Consider the following 16,049-nt stretch of genomic DNA (forward strand, 5'->3'; position numbering starts at 1 on the left):
CAGGTAACACACAAAAACTCTAAGCATCCTTAAATAACTAAAAACCAGTCTCAGTACAAACAAAATTCAGTAAGATACATTGCCACAGCACAAATACAGAATCAAACGCAATTCCCATCTAAATCTGTTTCTCTGCTGACCTTAAGCATTTGCACAGCATTTTTCACAATTAAAGGTGGTGGAGGATCAGGAGCTTTCATAAGAAATTCAACAACTGGACAATCAATTGGAGCCAGAAGTTTTGTGTGTAAACAAAGCTCCTGCAAGTTAAAAAGCAGAAAATGGCTGTTAAGACTGGGGGAAAAAAAAAACACACACACCCCACTATTTTTTCAGTTAATAGTATAGATTGATGATAATACATTTTTTAAAAGTTATAATTTCTAATCAAATGTGCACCTGAAGTGGCATTCTTAGAAGTTCTGGAGTCTGAAATTCCAACATATTCTGAAATCGGAGCCTGCTGAAGAGATGAAAACAGACTCCAGGCTGACAGCGCCCAGCCCTTGAAAATAAAATACGGGAAGTTGTTGAAAATTGTAATTTCTTTTAAAACAAACAAACAAACCAACCAACCACACACAAAAAAAACCAAACAAACAAAAAAGCAAAAACAAAACCAACACATAGAAGCTTCGAATGGAAATGTAGAAGTAGATCTAAGAAAAATAATTTTGTCCTTAAGTGTAAGCCCCACACATCAGGTGAGAGTTTTACAGTACATGGATTATTTTTGATAGTATAGAAATGTGTTATTATAATTCTACCCTGGCATTGAAAGATCTGGAGAAACAAAAATAAGGCCTACCTAAAAACAGAGTGATGTGAGTTTTTTCTAAATTAAGATCAAGGCCAAATCTCATATTCCTTATAGCAAAGGATAGTTAAGTCATAAACTTCATCTCTTCCTCTTCACATCCCCCAAACAGTTGGAAATTACTCTGGGAGTAAAATTTAGAATGAAGACCAAACAAATTGTGAGCGAGGGGACAGAGAGAGCAAATGCTCATATTCGTGCTCAAATTCCTGCAGGTTAATGCCAATATTGTATCACCAAATATAGGCATTTGTTGCTACATGTCCTCTTAGCCCTCACTCAGTGTTGGGAAGAATATGATAAAGGCCTGTTAAGTCAGGAATAGCTTGGAGAAGATGAATAAGGAATCACTGATCAATATCTCTTCTAATATAGAGATAAAGGCGCATCAACTAAAAACTAGCCATAGGCAGGCCTTTGCCCACAGATAAGCTGTGAAACACCTTATTGGACACTGTGGATGCCGGTGCTAAACGGGAGAAAGACGAAGGAGAACAAGTTCTTGGGGGAAACAATCTAGACCTAATGTAAGCTTTGAGGAATTCCTGAGTGTCACTTTTCTACAACTTGGGAAATTACTCCAACGAAATACATGCTGACCCTTACTTTTCTGCAGAGAATTAGCATTGGCCATTCTCCAACATAATACTGGACTGTGCTAATAAAATTACCCAGTGTGGTTGCTATTACATTGTGTACCTTATCCTTAACATACAGGACAGTGGATATCTGCAAAATAAGATTCAGTATGAAGCATTTCTTACCTGCCTTTTCTCTGGATAGCACTGGCTTTGGAAATCCACACCATTTTTAGCATTGTAACACAACTCAGTGCATCAAAAGACTTCTACAAAAGCAACGTAAGGAACATAATCACAAGATTGCATTGGGCACATGAAATAAAAATTACTAATAATTTATATCATCAACAGAAGGTCTCTAAAAAAATGATAATAATAAGCACCAGCAGCTTCTGGCACAAAGGTATGTTCTAAAGTATCCAGTTTTAAGTGAATTTATGCTACCTCTTTCGCAGTATCTTTGTACTACACAGTTTTCTAAACTAAACTTTTCTAGTCAATAGCTAACTGCAAGTCAGTAAGAGGCATGGATTGTGTTTCACAGTACCACAAACCAAGTAAAAATATGTTATTACTACATGAAAAAAAGTTTTCCTCTTTGTCTCACTTGGAAATTACATCTTTATTTTCCTACATTTGATGTAAAATTACGAAAATATTTTATTACCATAAAAACTTCAGAGGTTCATAAAGGTGCACACCTCCTCTGAAATCCAACTTTATTTTCTAATCCATATTCTACATCTTAAACTGCCTCATTACGTTGTCTCACTTTCCTTGAGCCAGTAATTAGGGAACGGGCATACAACATAGCAAAAGCAAGGCTTAAAAACTTAATGGATTAGACTTGGGCTAGATACAATGGCAGGACAAAGGGAACTCTCAGTGTTCTCGAAGTCTCAGGAAGATAGCAGTCTAAACTGATGGACTTATTTTAAAAATCAAACAGAAATACTAAATCAAAAAAAATACATAGACATATCAATATATCAACCTGCAATAGCTTTTACAGGGTTTTCAAACAGTTAGCTATTTACAGTATTTGTCATAAAACAAACAGAAGTCAAAACTTCTCAGTGAGTTTTGTTGCTTGACATGCACTAGCTCTCAGCCTACCATAAAAAAAAGGTTCTCCAAAATCTATGTATCACATATTTCAAAATAACACTAGGAAGTTTACTTCCCAAAGAAAGCTTAAGCCAATCATACCTCTTTCATCTTGCCTGAGTCAATAACAAAGACAACATCATTGACTGTTATGCTGGTTTCTGCAATATTAGTAGAAAGAATCTGCAATTAAAAAAAAACAAAACAAAACAAAACTCCTATAGTAACTGTAAATGCAAAGACAAAATAGATCAATATAATATCTGATTAGGTCCTCTGATACTTGCTATTTTGCGGACGCCAGAAGGCGGTCTTTTAAGCACCTTCTTCTGATCCAAAGTCTGCATATTTGAATGAAGCATGAAAACTTGGTATCTAATGCAAGGCAAAGAGCACATTTTAAGGATCTTAAACAATAAAAACTCAAGACAACCATAAAAACTAGAGGTTTTACCTGTGAGCATTATCAGCAAATCTCTTGTCATCAAAAAGAATACGGTCCCTCAAGCTAACTATCTCATCATATCCAGGAAGAAATATTAAAACCGCTCCTAAAATAGAAGTTGGTTTGCAGAGTTAAACAGAAAATTCACTTCAAATATGTCAGTACCATGTATACTAGCACCCAGAAGAGCCCAGAAGCTGAATCCACAGCAGTTTATTGGAAGAGTGTGGATATACCCACCAGCATCGTAACTCTGGCAGATGTTATAAAGTACATGCATAATGAGGTCCAGATCCACTTTTTCATCATCAAAACTGTGATGATAAGCTTTCAGCAGTTCTCTGTCCTCTGCACTAAGGTCACTACCGCTTGTTTGGACCAGGGAACTTTCATCCAGATTTCCAAATTCCATGGAAGCACTACAATATACAAATACACAGGTCATTGTTTGCTTTGGGTTTGCATTCAGCCAACGATTCAAATTTAGTCAAGACCAAATTGACTATCATCTTGAATTTTAACGTTAAAGTGCAGCAGAACAGCATCTCCACAATACTATTACTGTTCACTGATTTAAGTGTTAACCCAGCAAAGCATGCAACTTCAATTTTTAGCATTAACTTCAATTTTATTATACTTCATTGAAACACAACCATAAGCAAATGTGACAAAATTCGAAGTATAAAGACACCATTTGTTTATCTATTAAAGGAAAAATATTTAAAAGACATGTTATTTTCCAAAAAATTCCCTACCATAGCAGTTAAGCAGGTACTACACTAACGGAAACTACACTAAGAGAAATTATAATAATAATAATATATAATATAACTTTACAAAACTGTAAGTTAATACAAAAACAATTCTTGAATGACCTAGTGTACATGTTAGTCACATAAAGTTTCTTTAATATCGCTATCATGCATCAACAATATACAGATAAAAACACGTAATAGATTTGTTTCCAAAATAAGCATCTGAAATTAAAATGGTACACAGTATAGAAGTGGCATCTTTTCTGCACATTTGTTTAAGTTACTACAATCATATCAAGCCTAGACATATAACTATGATACGAATGTCATACCAAGATGATAAACACTAATAATATAAAAGAAGTCCTACACCACTAGAACGGTATTTATTCTAGGAGTTGTGCAAAGATAACCACTATGATACTGAACACAAATTAATTTTTTTTTAAATAACTATGCTTTTGAAATAATACTACTCTGAAATAAATCTTGCTATTTAGGCCAGATTTTAAAGCACAAAAAGCTAAAACCTGTTCTGATTTAAAGACTACAAAACATACATTTCCCTTCACCACTTATACATCTGGTTTCTGCAAAGTAGTTATAGCTTACCTGTATGACTCTAACAGGTCAACAACCTCTGTCTGCCCAAAGCGTTTAGCCCAGTCCAAAGCCATCCTGAAACAGTTGCATAAAAATCTTTATTAATTTCTCACTTCAAAAAGATACGTATGAATCTCACATTACATGAGGAGACAACTATCACTGCACTTTTCTGTCAACTTCTGCATTATCCTTTAACAAGTGCTGTCATTGCTGGATCTGCAACTTCTCATTTTAAAGTGCGTAAACAGGAGTAATAGCTGTATGACTCTTAGAAAACTGCAATTCTTTACCAAGAAAGAATCCCAGTTTTACACAGAAGCACATGCAAACATGCAGAAGGAAATGAGGAAGAATGTGCTATTCCTTCAAAAACTACACACCAATGTGCAGAGATAAGCCATGCCTGTTTGCAGTATCTTTCACTAGCTCCTTTAAAGCACCCTGAGAAGTCACACCCCAGGCATTTTTCTCCAAAATGTGTGAAAACCTTGGCCTTTTTGGTATCTTACAGAAGTTGTCCTCCTCACAATGCAGTTCACTCTCTTTTCCTTTTAAACCGCTTTCCTTCACAAGTTTTTCAAGTGGTAGTACCAAACATCAGACCCCTGGGATCCTAGTTCTTATCCTTCCATATGACAATTATTTACTACAGTTCCCTGTTTATACGAAGACACAATTCACGGCCACAAAAATCTGAATTTTTACAGATTCAGAAATATTTTTTACACAGTACAACATATTTACAGATATAACACAGTAAAGACCTTTGCACCTGTAATACACTATTTTCAAATACGATATAGCTTAATCTCTTAAAGTAAAAAATCACCAAACATTTTGGGTCTAGTTCAATCAACTTAGTGACAAAGATTCCAATTTCTCTTTTAACCATTGTGTTAAATCAGACTGACCAAAATTAAGAGTGTATATCCCATATTTAACACTGTTTAATTAAAAAATTCAATTTAGAATTTACAGAAAACATGATAAAAAAGTTAGAAATCGTTTAGACTGTCAAAACCTATTGGTGCTTACAGTAGTCTGTGAAGTTAGCAGATTAGATTAGATGTTATAGAAATTTCTTTCTCATTTGTATATCATCAAATAAATCTATCTTTCAATATATCTGTTTGGTTTTACCAGCCGTTGGATGATTTGCAGTGGATACTTGCTCCCATACTGATCAGTTGTTCTACTTGACTCAGAAAGCCTCTCCCTGCAGCAATCATTAGCGCAGTCACACTGGTTTCACTGTGCCTATAATCAACTGAGAAGTACAAAAAAAAAGCCACCAGCTAAACCTATACAAATGTCACTATTTTTTCATCTAAGTGTAGTATGAATATGACTTTCAAAATCCAACCCAAAGAGAATTTTTCCTTACTTCATCCCACCAGTCAGTTCATGTGAATTTAACACTTACTTTAGAAACATAACAGCTGTCGATGCTTCAAAATAAGAACAACAAATAACTGCAGAACTCATTAATTCTGCTAACCCAATTCATTTTTTCAATAGGCATCAGAATTCAAAGGTAACAACATCTGAAACTAGAGATGAAGTAGACACAGAAATTCAAGACACTTTGTGGTTGTTTTTTCTTACGTAATAGGATGAGAAACTTACCACTGACGTTTTCAGTTAAAATAAGATGGAACACCTGAGCAAAGGAATCAATATCTTTATGCAACCAGATGTCAGAAAGACAAGAATTCATTTCTTTTATTACCCACGGTTCAAGGCAATGTGCATCTTTTTCAGCCTGAAGAGAAAAATAATATTGAAAGATGAAGCCCTTCAAAGACTTGTCTTTTTCTCATATATTAGACACGAAGAATTTGAACAGTTAGTTTTCCAAGTAACAACCAGAATTACACCATTCAGATACCAATTAAAGCATTTATTGTATCATATGCAAATACAATGGCACAGTCTAACCATCTGATCTAAACAAAAGTTTGCATACAACCATTATAATTGAAAAGCACACTTTAGCTAGAGTAGTTCATGCTAATAAAAAAAAATCATATTTTAAAACAGAAACTTCACAGGAGTAGTATCTTTAGAAAACAGCTTTTAAATGCGTAGTAATAATATATTGTACATTTAAACATCTCTCTCAACAAAAGGAAAAACTTACCAGTTGATTAAATACTGTGTCGCCACCATCATCCAACAGATTATACTCTTCAGTTGCACTTGGGACAGATCTTTGTCTCCGAGATTCCAGTTTGCTGCTATTTTCTTGAGCAGAACACCACGCAGTAAGAGTGCTTTGCTGTTTTTCTTCTAGAATGCATAAAGTATTTCCCAGAAAAGTTTTACAGTTGTCTTAATTATCCATTGTTTTCAGTTACAAAAAATAGTCATAAAGCTTTACCTATCCAACCTCTTTTATTTAATCTAGAACACTGTTACCAGTCCAATACAAATTCCATGATGAAGAGTGCGCAAAGTGCACCATTGCAAACACCTGCTATAAGAACAAGGTAAAAAAATACCATTTGGGTGCTCTACCTCTTAAGTCTCCAGTATTCCAACTTAGAGTATTCAAACAAGTTTCCTAAGTAAACATTTTCTACACAATTCTCAGTCTAGATATTTCTCCAGAAGTGAAATACCAAGGAGAACTGATATAGCTCCCGCATGCAACAACTAATTTTTGGGTACACATAGAAGATGTCTGAAATGACCTTTTCTATCCACAGTGATCAGAGCTGAGTACCACGATAAAGGTACAAGTTAAGACTGCATGTTATAGCTTTGAGGTTTGTCCCTTTTTTTTTAATACACACTAGGATCATTACTTCCAGTTGTCAGGAAAACTTCTCAAATAATGTATCTATTTTATAAACTGAAAAACAACTGTATTAACTTCAAGTGTGTTAATGTTTCTGGGCTATATACATATATTAAATACATCCACATCTGAAAAATGCAGTGAAAAATGTTACCAACAGGAACCACTTCTGTGCGAGATCTACAGAATCTTGCTCTCTTTTAAAGGCTGCACGTTAATTTGCACCCAAAAGTCAGCGCACGAAGCCCCCAGTTATATGCAATTCTACTCCCCAGCAATGAGGGAAAATATAACAATTATTAACTGAAAGCAGAAAGAACGCAAGCATTGAAAGAAAGAGAAAATACTTTCTTAAAGTTAAATAATTACTTCAGTAAAGTAAACACTGAGAGCTTAAAGATACTTGCTGTCACCTAACCATGTCTCATTGAATATTCTAACTTTGGAAATTTAACAGAGAATCATCCTATTTAGTTGTTCAATCAATCAATCAGTGAGACTCATTTCCAACCCTAACATTTAAGAAGTCCACCAACCTCGCTGCTTCTCTGTTTTGTACTTGACCATCTCTTCATTTGTGTACCTAGTGCTTCGTAAAATGTCCTCCAAAAACATCTCTTTAACCTCAAAAGGTCTTCCTTGTACTGAAAGTATAAATAATTCACAAAATATTAGAGATTCCCTTGCTTCATTTATAATTTTAACCTTAAAAAAGCATTTTTGCAGACACGAAAAGTGAATTAAACATTATTAGGGCCTGATTTAAGGCATTATTACTCTCCTTGAAAAGTCTTGTAAGAGTATCTTCACTGGAGTTTATTTTCTTAAGTCTACTGGGCCACAAAATAAAACATTTCAAAAGGGAAATGCCAGCTAGGTACCTTGTTTCCCATTAACATCTTTAACTCTATTAAGTGTTATAGCAAGAGATGCTTATAAGATTGAACTGCAATTTTACCAAAATGAGAAAAAGAAAATAGCCATTTTTGTTTAGGGTTACAAAAAAAGAATTCACTGTGTAAAACTGCCACCTAGATTACAAAATATAACAGCAATTAGTCCAGCTTTAGTGCAAGATCCCACAAGCAGATTACCACCTTTGTATTAAATTACGTTTTTCATGAGAAGTATATGATGAGATGGACTTCCTCAACTTCCTCAATCACGGCAGCCAAATTTGGCTATCTTTACTGAATACTTCTTGAAAAATGAGATATTCCAATGGTCTTCATCTCCTAATAAGTTTAATAATGTTTTCTAGACCATAGTTATGGACATTGAAGGATTATTTTTCACAGGAAGAACTAAAATCTCTAGATTTTAATTTCTGGTCCCATAGCAGACACTTGCATAGCTGAGTTTAAATCACCTAGGACCTTTCTTCAGAAATAACAAGCTACAATTCACATACTTTTTAAAGCTCTCATAGAGGAAATCTTCCAACTCTGTGTACTACAGGAACCCACAACTACAAAATGTTGGTTTCGGTGATGAGGAATTTGTCAGCTATATTGTTGAAGGAGGATCAAATCTTTTTCAGGACATTAACAGACAAAATATCTGAACCATCTTCTTTTAATTCTTAAATTTGAAAAAAAAATGGAAAAAGGAAAAATGTCTTTTCAATTGTGATTAGGCTGTAAAGACTAGTATGTGATAACAGTATAACCGCTGAGGTAAACTGGAAAAAGAGACTGTCATCAGAACTTCCTCAATAAACATACTGATCTTTATGAACAGGAAGCTACAAGAGGAGTAAACTGGAAAGCCACACAACAATTATAACTGAGGCTTCCCTCTCTCCAAAATAAATCTGAAATCATTTGAACACTGAATTAAATATAAAAAAACCCCACACTTAACACTGAAAAAGTGTAATTTCCAGAGTTCTGCCTCCAAAAATTTGCACGCCTTATTTTACCAGGCAGAAATTCAGAACTGGGAAACAGAAATTAATTGAAATTACATTAAATTAAAACAGCAATAACTTTTCTTTGCATTTGAATGTAATCTAACTGCAGATTACTAAAACTGAACATAAATTAACATAAATGGCCATGTCTTTCTCAATGTTTACCTAGATGAACAGTTTATAATTTCCTTTAAAATAAAGAATCACGTGATTAAAACATGAAAATCAATTACCCTAGGACTTAATTTCTGAAGCGACCAGGTGCAGTTATCTGTGTTTTATCCAGTAACCAGCAGCAATCCCTGTGAGGCCTGAAGAACTAGAATCTACTGGAATGAATTAATATATATCACAACCTTGCAGATCCTAGGGTCTGTATTACCATGGAGATCAGCCCTTTAAGAACATTTTCCTGCTTCCTGAATTGAATGCAGAGAGGGCGAGGACAACCCTGCACTTAGAGAACTCCCTTTGATAAAACCAATTCACTCAAATAGGTGCAAATAGTTAAGAAACAAGAAAAACGAACAAACAAAGAACAAGAACTGCTGTAACTCTCACTGTATTTATCTTGTTCCCTTACTCTGAATGGTTTTGCTATAGTTTAATAAGACCTCTAAGTCCTAGGGCATGTATAATAAGATTTAAGAGTTTACATAAATACTTACTGTGTATTACTGGGCAACTTCCAAAATACCTAACAAAGAGATTTGCATCTAGAGCAGCACTGGAAATAATTAGCTTTAAATTAGTCTGGGTTTGCAACAAGTCTCTCAGTTTTATTAACAAGAAGTCACTGAACCTATCCCTCTCATGTACTTCATCCTATAACAAAAAGGGAGGGAAAAAAACAACAATAAATAAACATCACAGATACAAGATCATAACTTTTCATAAATATGACCTTTTTTAAAAACTAAAATATATCATTTGCTGGTACATTACAGACACATTAAAATGTGTAAATCTAGTTTAAGTAAGAATTTTTTCAAAAACTACCCAAAAGTCAAAAAATATGTCAGAAAGTTTAATAAAGATATCAGAGCAGGCTGTACTGGTAATGCACAAGCCACATACACCCTGACTTCAGAGGTTAAAATGAACTTCTGAAACCTTTCCAACTCTTATATTTGAATCTCATTTTCAAGATAAAGACACAAACCACAAAACCCACAAATCTTATTTTAATAAATTCTCACTTCACATTGATGAACATTTAAAGAAATGTATGATACCACATAATCAGAAAAAAGTCAGACTGCTTAGACCCATTAAGTCATGTCCGAAGCTTATTGCCAACTTAAGCACATGACTGATTAATCATCTTTGTTGGTGTGTTCTTCTATTTTGTTTTATAGTATGGATTTCTGAAGCAGGAACCCAAATACAGTATTTTTAGGCTGAAGTCAAGAACGTATAAATCTTCTTACATCCTTTTCCATTTTGATAAACAGACAGGTGTCTAAAATTATCACAAATTTTACTGTCTTCAGCAGTGGAGAACTTAATCTTGTGGTAAACATTCTGGTTCCACCAACTTATCAAACTCTACAATAGGAATACTCACATAATCATAAACAAACACACTGAAACTATTGGCTGAAAATTAGACTACCCATTATCTTGAAAACTTTTGGGCAAACAAATGGACTGCAAACCTGGTATTGCAAAAACAAGTACATGATATAAGATATTCTAACACCTTCACATTACATCGTGTCTACACAAGCCTCCCTAGTTTTTTTCTGCTTTCTGAGAGGAAGTTACGAAAAATTTAGAGGTCTGTCCTCCAAAACTGCATCATGATTCCAAAATCAATTTTTGGCATGAACTTAAAATTTAAGATCCTTTTAACAAAAACAAACAACCCACCCACCAAAACAAACAAACGAACAAACAAAACAAAACAAAAAACCAAAACAAAACCCAAACACACGCTACAATAAAGACACACTAAGTTTTAATGTTAATTCAGATTCTAACCAAACAAAAGCACCTCGAATGTTCAGCAAATGAATAAAAACCAGGATTTCATCTTCCAATTAACAAGTAATACATGCTGCTCCACCTCATGTGGAATGCAATAGGATTCTTACCACAATAATATGTGTCACAGTTGATAGAGAGCTGTCTCCTGCCATTAGTGTGCGAAGTAGTACACCATTAGTGCAAAATGTTAACAGTGTCTTTGGAGAAACCCTGTTGAACAGTTCATAAAGATCCTTCAGGTTTTTGCACCATTTAAATGCTGCTAACTTTCCACTAACTGTGAATTAAAGAATTGAACAGCTGCTTACCAGAAGTGGAATCAGATTATAGTTCTCTCAACAAATAATTCATGCATACCACTTGTTTTTAATGGATTAATTAACAAAGTGAGATGAAAATTTGTGTAAAACAGTAAGTGAAACAGAACTATAAGAACTTCTCCTTGTTGTTTAATCTACTGCAAAATTCAGTACAGACTGCTTTGGAAAAACAGGTTCCAATTCTTCAGCATATGCTTGGATATGGTCTTTGTATTTGTCTACATATGGTGGGTTGACCCTGGCTGGAAACCAGGTGCCCAACAAAGCCACTCTGTCACTGCTCTCCTCAGCTGCACAAAGGAGAGAAAGTACAATGACAGACTCGTGATAATGACAGGGAGATCACTCACCAATCACCATCACAGGCAAAACAGACTCAACTTGGGGAAATTAGCTTAATTTATTACCAATCATTTCAGAGAAGGGTAATGAGAAACAAAACCAAATCTTAAAATACCTTCCTGCCACCCCTCCCTTCTTCCTGGGCTCAACTTCACTCCCAATTTCTCTACCTCCTCCCCTAAAGAGGTGCAGGGGGACAGGGAATGCGGATTGCAGTCACTTCATCACACATTGTCTCTGCTGCTCCTTCCTCCTCGGGGGCGGGGGTCCTCGCAGTCCTCCCCAGCTCCAGCATAGGGTCCCTGCCATAGGAAACAGTCCTCCACAAACTTCTCCAACATGAGTCCTTCCCACAGGCTACAGTTCTTCATGAACTGCTCCGGTGTAGGTCCCTTCATGGGCTGCAGCCCTTCAGGAACAGACTGCTCCAGTGTGGATCCCCCACAGGGTCACAGGTCCTGCCAGCAAACCTGCTCCAGCCTGGCGTCCTCTGTATCCACAGAGCCACAGGTCCTGCCAGAAGCCTGCTCCAGCGTGGGCTTCCCACAGAGTCACAGCCACCTTTGAGCATTAACCTCCCCTGACATGAGGTCCTCCAAGGGGTGTAGGCAGGTATCCACTCCACTGTGGACCTCCTTGGGTGGCAGCAGGACAGCCTGCCTCACCACGGGCTTCACCACAGGCTGCAGGGGAATTGCTGCTCTGGCTCCTGGAGTACTTCCTGCCCCTCCAGACACCTTGGTGTCTGCAGAGTTGTTTCTCTCTCGTATTCTCACTCCTGTCTCCTGTAGTTGCTGTTGCATAGTTTTCTTATCCCTTTCTTAAATATGTAATCTCAGAGGTGCTACCACAGTTACTGATGGGCTTGGCCTTGGCCATCAGCACATCTGTCTTCAAGCTGGCTGGCATTGGCTCTGTCCAACTTAAAGGAAGCTTCTAGCAGCTTCTCAGAAGCCATCTGCGTAGCCCCCCCGCTACCAAAACCCTGCCACACAAACCCAATACACCATAGTTAACTGAATCACAAAGAAATCAGCTGATCTTTTTCAAGTGCCTTAATTTTTCTTTTCAAGAATTTAAAAGTCTTTAAAAGTTACTATTGTAGTACCTATGGCAGAGTTAGCTGTGCAAGTAAAAAACAGTGATTGCTACTACTTTCTCCAGCACTGCCATCTTAACTACCGATAAGATCCTTTGTATCGTACTCTGCAGTTATTTTCTGGAAGACATGAGCTCACTAGTTATCATATGTGTATTTCTTCCCAAGTTTGGAATTTATCCTTCCTTTCAAAAACTTTTCTACACTGTTTACAGTAATTCTTCCATTTTGGTCTGACCTATATTTTTTTCTTCTTCAGCCAGTATAATACTTCCACACATTAATCATCCACCTTAGTTGCTACTCATCTTTACCAGCTCTTTTAATCCCTTAGTAGCCTTGCGCAACTCTGCACATGTATTCAAACTCTCCTTTAACTTGGCTTTGTTGTTCAAGCACATTCTTTTTCATTAGCTATGTGATATCTTCATCCATACAAGCAACATAGCCAGCTATACCTTTTGCCACCTTCTGCTTACTCATATCCCAACTGCTCCCCATTCCTGGAAATCCAACTATCTACACATTTCAAAGAATCTAGAAACCACACACGATCTTCACACTTACATCCATTCCTGCTCTACTTTAGGAACAAATTCCTTAGGTGACTTAGAAATAACTACGTTCGTATCACATCATGCTTTAAACATAAAAGATGAAACAGAGTAAATTTAACCCAAACTACATTGTCAAATAATGCTCAACAGCATCAGCCACTTCCAAATTTTGCTTTCTTCCTTTTATGTCCCCTATTAACTCTTTACTATATAGCATCTGTTTCAGCACGCTGGTCTTCCTACCTGTCTTCAAAGCTTGCAGAACTTTTGGATCTATACAAGTACGGAGGGGAAAAAAAAAAAAAGGAGACAAAAGGGTAGACTTGATCTGAAAATAAGACAAGGAATTCCATACACATACCCAAGAAGAAATCAACAGAAATCCCCTGCAATTCACTTATATGAGATAACTTACTACATGAAACCACAAAATACAAAAGGAAAACTGTCCTTTTCACTCTTAAATATTCCATTATCTGAAATTACATATCCTACCCATACTTTACATACTGAGCTTTTACTAGGCTGTATCCCAAATATACTGTAGTTTAAACGTACAGAAGACTAAAGATATCAACACAAGATCAATTGACTTTAAGAAATATCACTAGTACCTGCTTTCTAATCGGATCTGGTAACCAATTGTCTGGCCAATCTTTTCTCTTCTTTCTGCTGCCACTCTTTCGGCCACAGCAATAGCTGCCAAACGTCTTGGCTGAGTGCAAAATACACGACAGGGAGTTCCATTTTTGTAACAGTCATCAAGAAGAAACTGAGGGATCTGTAAAGTAGTTTAAATTTACTTTTTAGTTTGGGAAAGTCATAGCTTTTTTACCAAAGTGAAACAATTTAACTGCATCTCAGTATTACACAGACTGCACAAGGATTCATAATAGGATCATTGCAAACACACCTGAAGGGGCAGAACGGCAGCAAAAATAAATTTCTGATTCTAAGTTTAATCTGTTTAAAAAAGAAAAAAGTTGAAGCTGCTGTCTCCTGCTTCAGAGAAATCTATAAAAACATACATGTAGGTAATCTTTCATTTTAATACAGTAACATCCCACTCTAGATACTAAGAACAGAACTAGCTTTAGAAGGAAAAGAGCTATACAAAATCATAGCTACTTTCCCTTCAATACATTATTTTAATGAAAAACTAGTATCTACCAGAATATAGTGCAGAACCATTTATGCTTTTACTAAGTATCTGCTGGCTTAGTATTTCAAAAGCAAGAAAGTGAACTAGAACACAAGACTTTTGACTATAGGGAAAAAAAAGCCTTGAAACCAGCATAAAGAAATTCGTTATTATATAAATATTACAAAACTGGCATTAGTTTTGGACAATACTGTTATTTTTTTTATTTAATTAAAGAAACCTACTTGAGTAGTTTTTCCTGATCCAGTCTCTCCTACAATCAAAACAACTTTATTGTCCTTTATTATTTTGACAATTTCTTCCCGTTTTTCAAAAACTGGTAGTGATCGCCTGAAGGAATCAAACTCCGATTCCCCTCTTTTCACTGGAACCTGGGGAATACCATTGTTAAGCCGTCCACTTAGCTTGTTCACTTCTTTGTTTTCTGTGAAAAGAAGTTAAGATTTTACTTGGACAGATACAAAAGGTCACTAAAACATTGCTTCAAAATCATACACAATAACAAAGGTTTCTGACTTTATCTATAAGGATGCATATAAAGTCACAAACCCATCACACATTTAAAAACCGTATTCATAGTAACGCACTCTGTTAACCTCGCTTGAAATAAGTATTGTTCAACAGAGTTACTTCTTTCACAGGTATTTTGAACAAAACCAGACTACCCCAGTGCGTTCCTCAAAGTCAAAAAAGGTCATGAAGAGCTAAAAGGGAAACAGAAACTAAACCTGAGAAATGCAGCCTGACATTTTCTTGGCCTTTGTATCATGTTTACACAGTCACACCTCCCCAGTTTGCCTAGAAATATTCACTGTATAGTTAAACCTTTAAATTATTCCAAACTGACAAGCATGTCTTCTGAGAAAAAGACAACTCTGCTGTGATTCGCATGGCTTCTTTCACACCGTCTCTGGTCTTTTACGACCTCCTTTCAGTCATAACATAATGCTCTAGTCCATAAGATTTCTCTCAAATCATAAAAACTGAACCATGCTGTATCTAGACCCCTAGACCCACACAGCACAGTGTGATGTATTAGAAAGAAATGCACAAATGGCAAAAGAGCCTGTAAGTCTTCAGAGAGGACTACTTCAAACTCAGTACTGTAAATGCTATTCTATAATTCCTTAATAATTATTCTCCAGAAGAATGAAAAACTTGCTGTAAATTTAACTATACATATTTGATTAACAGATGTAATTTAATATATTAAATTACAAGCACTGTCTTAGCAAGACAGACAGAGGCCAACAGATTAAAACCATTCTGTAAAAGTAAAGAAAGATAAATTTTACACTATCCATTAGTTTACACCTTACATTCCTAAGGAACTGCTTTTCAGTACTTGTATTACAGTTTCCCTCTGTCCATTAAACAATCCTATTAAACAACTGAAAAAGAAAACTAGCAAAGGAAGCACTTAATGCATGAACCATCATAAATCAGAAATATCCAATGAAACAAGGCATACTGGTACAAACATCTTCTGTGCACTACACCCAGCTTTGCACATAGAAACACAACATAACTCTTACACTCATAACTATTAAAGCAATA

The 16,049-nt window shown here is 35.8% G+C and overlaps 1 protein-coding gene across 1 annotated transcript in view; it reads right to left on the bottom strand.

Annotated features, from left to right (window-relative positions):
* YTHDC2 (YTH N6-methyladenosine RNA binding protein C2) overlaps window positions 1-16,049 on the bottom strand; it is a 33,997-nt gene that overhangs the window by 12,190 nt on the left and 5,758 nt on the right. The window contains exons 4-19 of the mRNA XM_086480061.1: window positions 14,717-14,916; window positions 13,945-14,111; window positions 11,120-11,222; window positions 9,692-9,848; window positions 7,648-7,755; window positions 6,452-6,600; window positions 5,938-6,073; window positions 5,452-5,578; window positions 4,318-4,383; window positions 3,191-3,369; window positions 2,960-3,056; window positions 2,793-2,880; window positions 2,608-2,688; window positions 1,582-1,664; window positions 400-505; window positions 141-260 (exon numbers count right to left, since the gene is read on the bottom strand). Of these exons, the coding sequence (XP_086336187.1) occupies window positions 141-260; window positions 400-505; window positions 1,582-1,664; window positions 2,608-2,688; window positions 2,793-2,880; window positions 2,960-3,056; window positions 3,191-3,369; window positions 4,318-4,383; window positions 5,452-5,578; window positions 5,938-6,073; window positions 6,452-6,600; window positions 7,648-7,755; window positions 9,692-9,848; window positions 11,120-11,222; window positions 13,945-14,111; window positions 14,717-14,916 (1,967 nt within the window). The remainder of the gene's footprint in view (window positions 1-140; window positions 261-399; window positions 506-1,581; window positions 1,665-2,607; window positions 2,689-2,792; window positions 2,881-2,959; window positions 3,057-3,190; window positions 3,370-4,317; window positions 4,384-5,451; window positions 5,579-5,937; window positions 6,074-6,451; window positions 6,601-7,647; window positions 7,756-9,691; window positions 9,849-11,119; window positions 11,223-13,944; window positions 14,112-14,716; window positions 14,917-16,049) is intronic.

Source organism: Leptosomus discolor, chromosome Z (assembly GCF_034619465.1).
Source record: "Leptosomus discolor isolate bLepDis1 chromosome Z, bLepDis1.hap2, whole genome shotgun sequence".
Classification (NCBI taxonomy): Eukaryota; Metazoa; Chordata; class Aves; order Leptosomiformes; family Leptosomidae; genus Leptosomus; species Leptosomus discolor.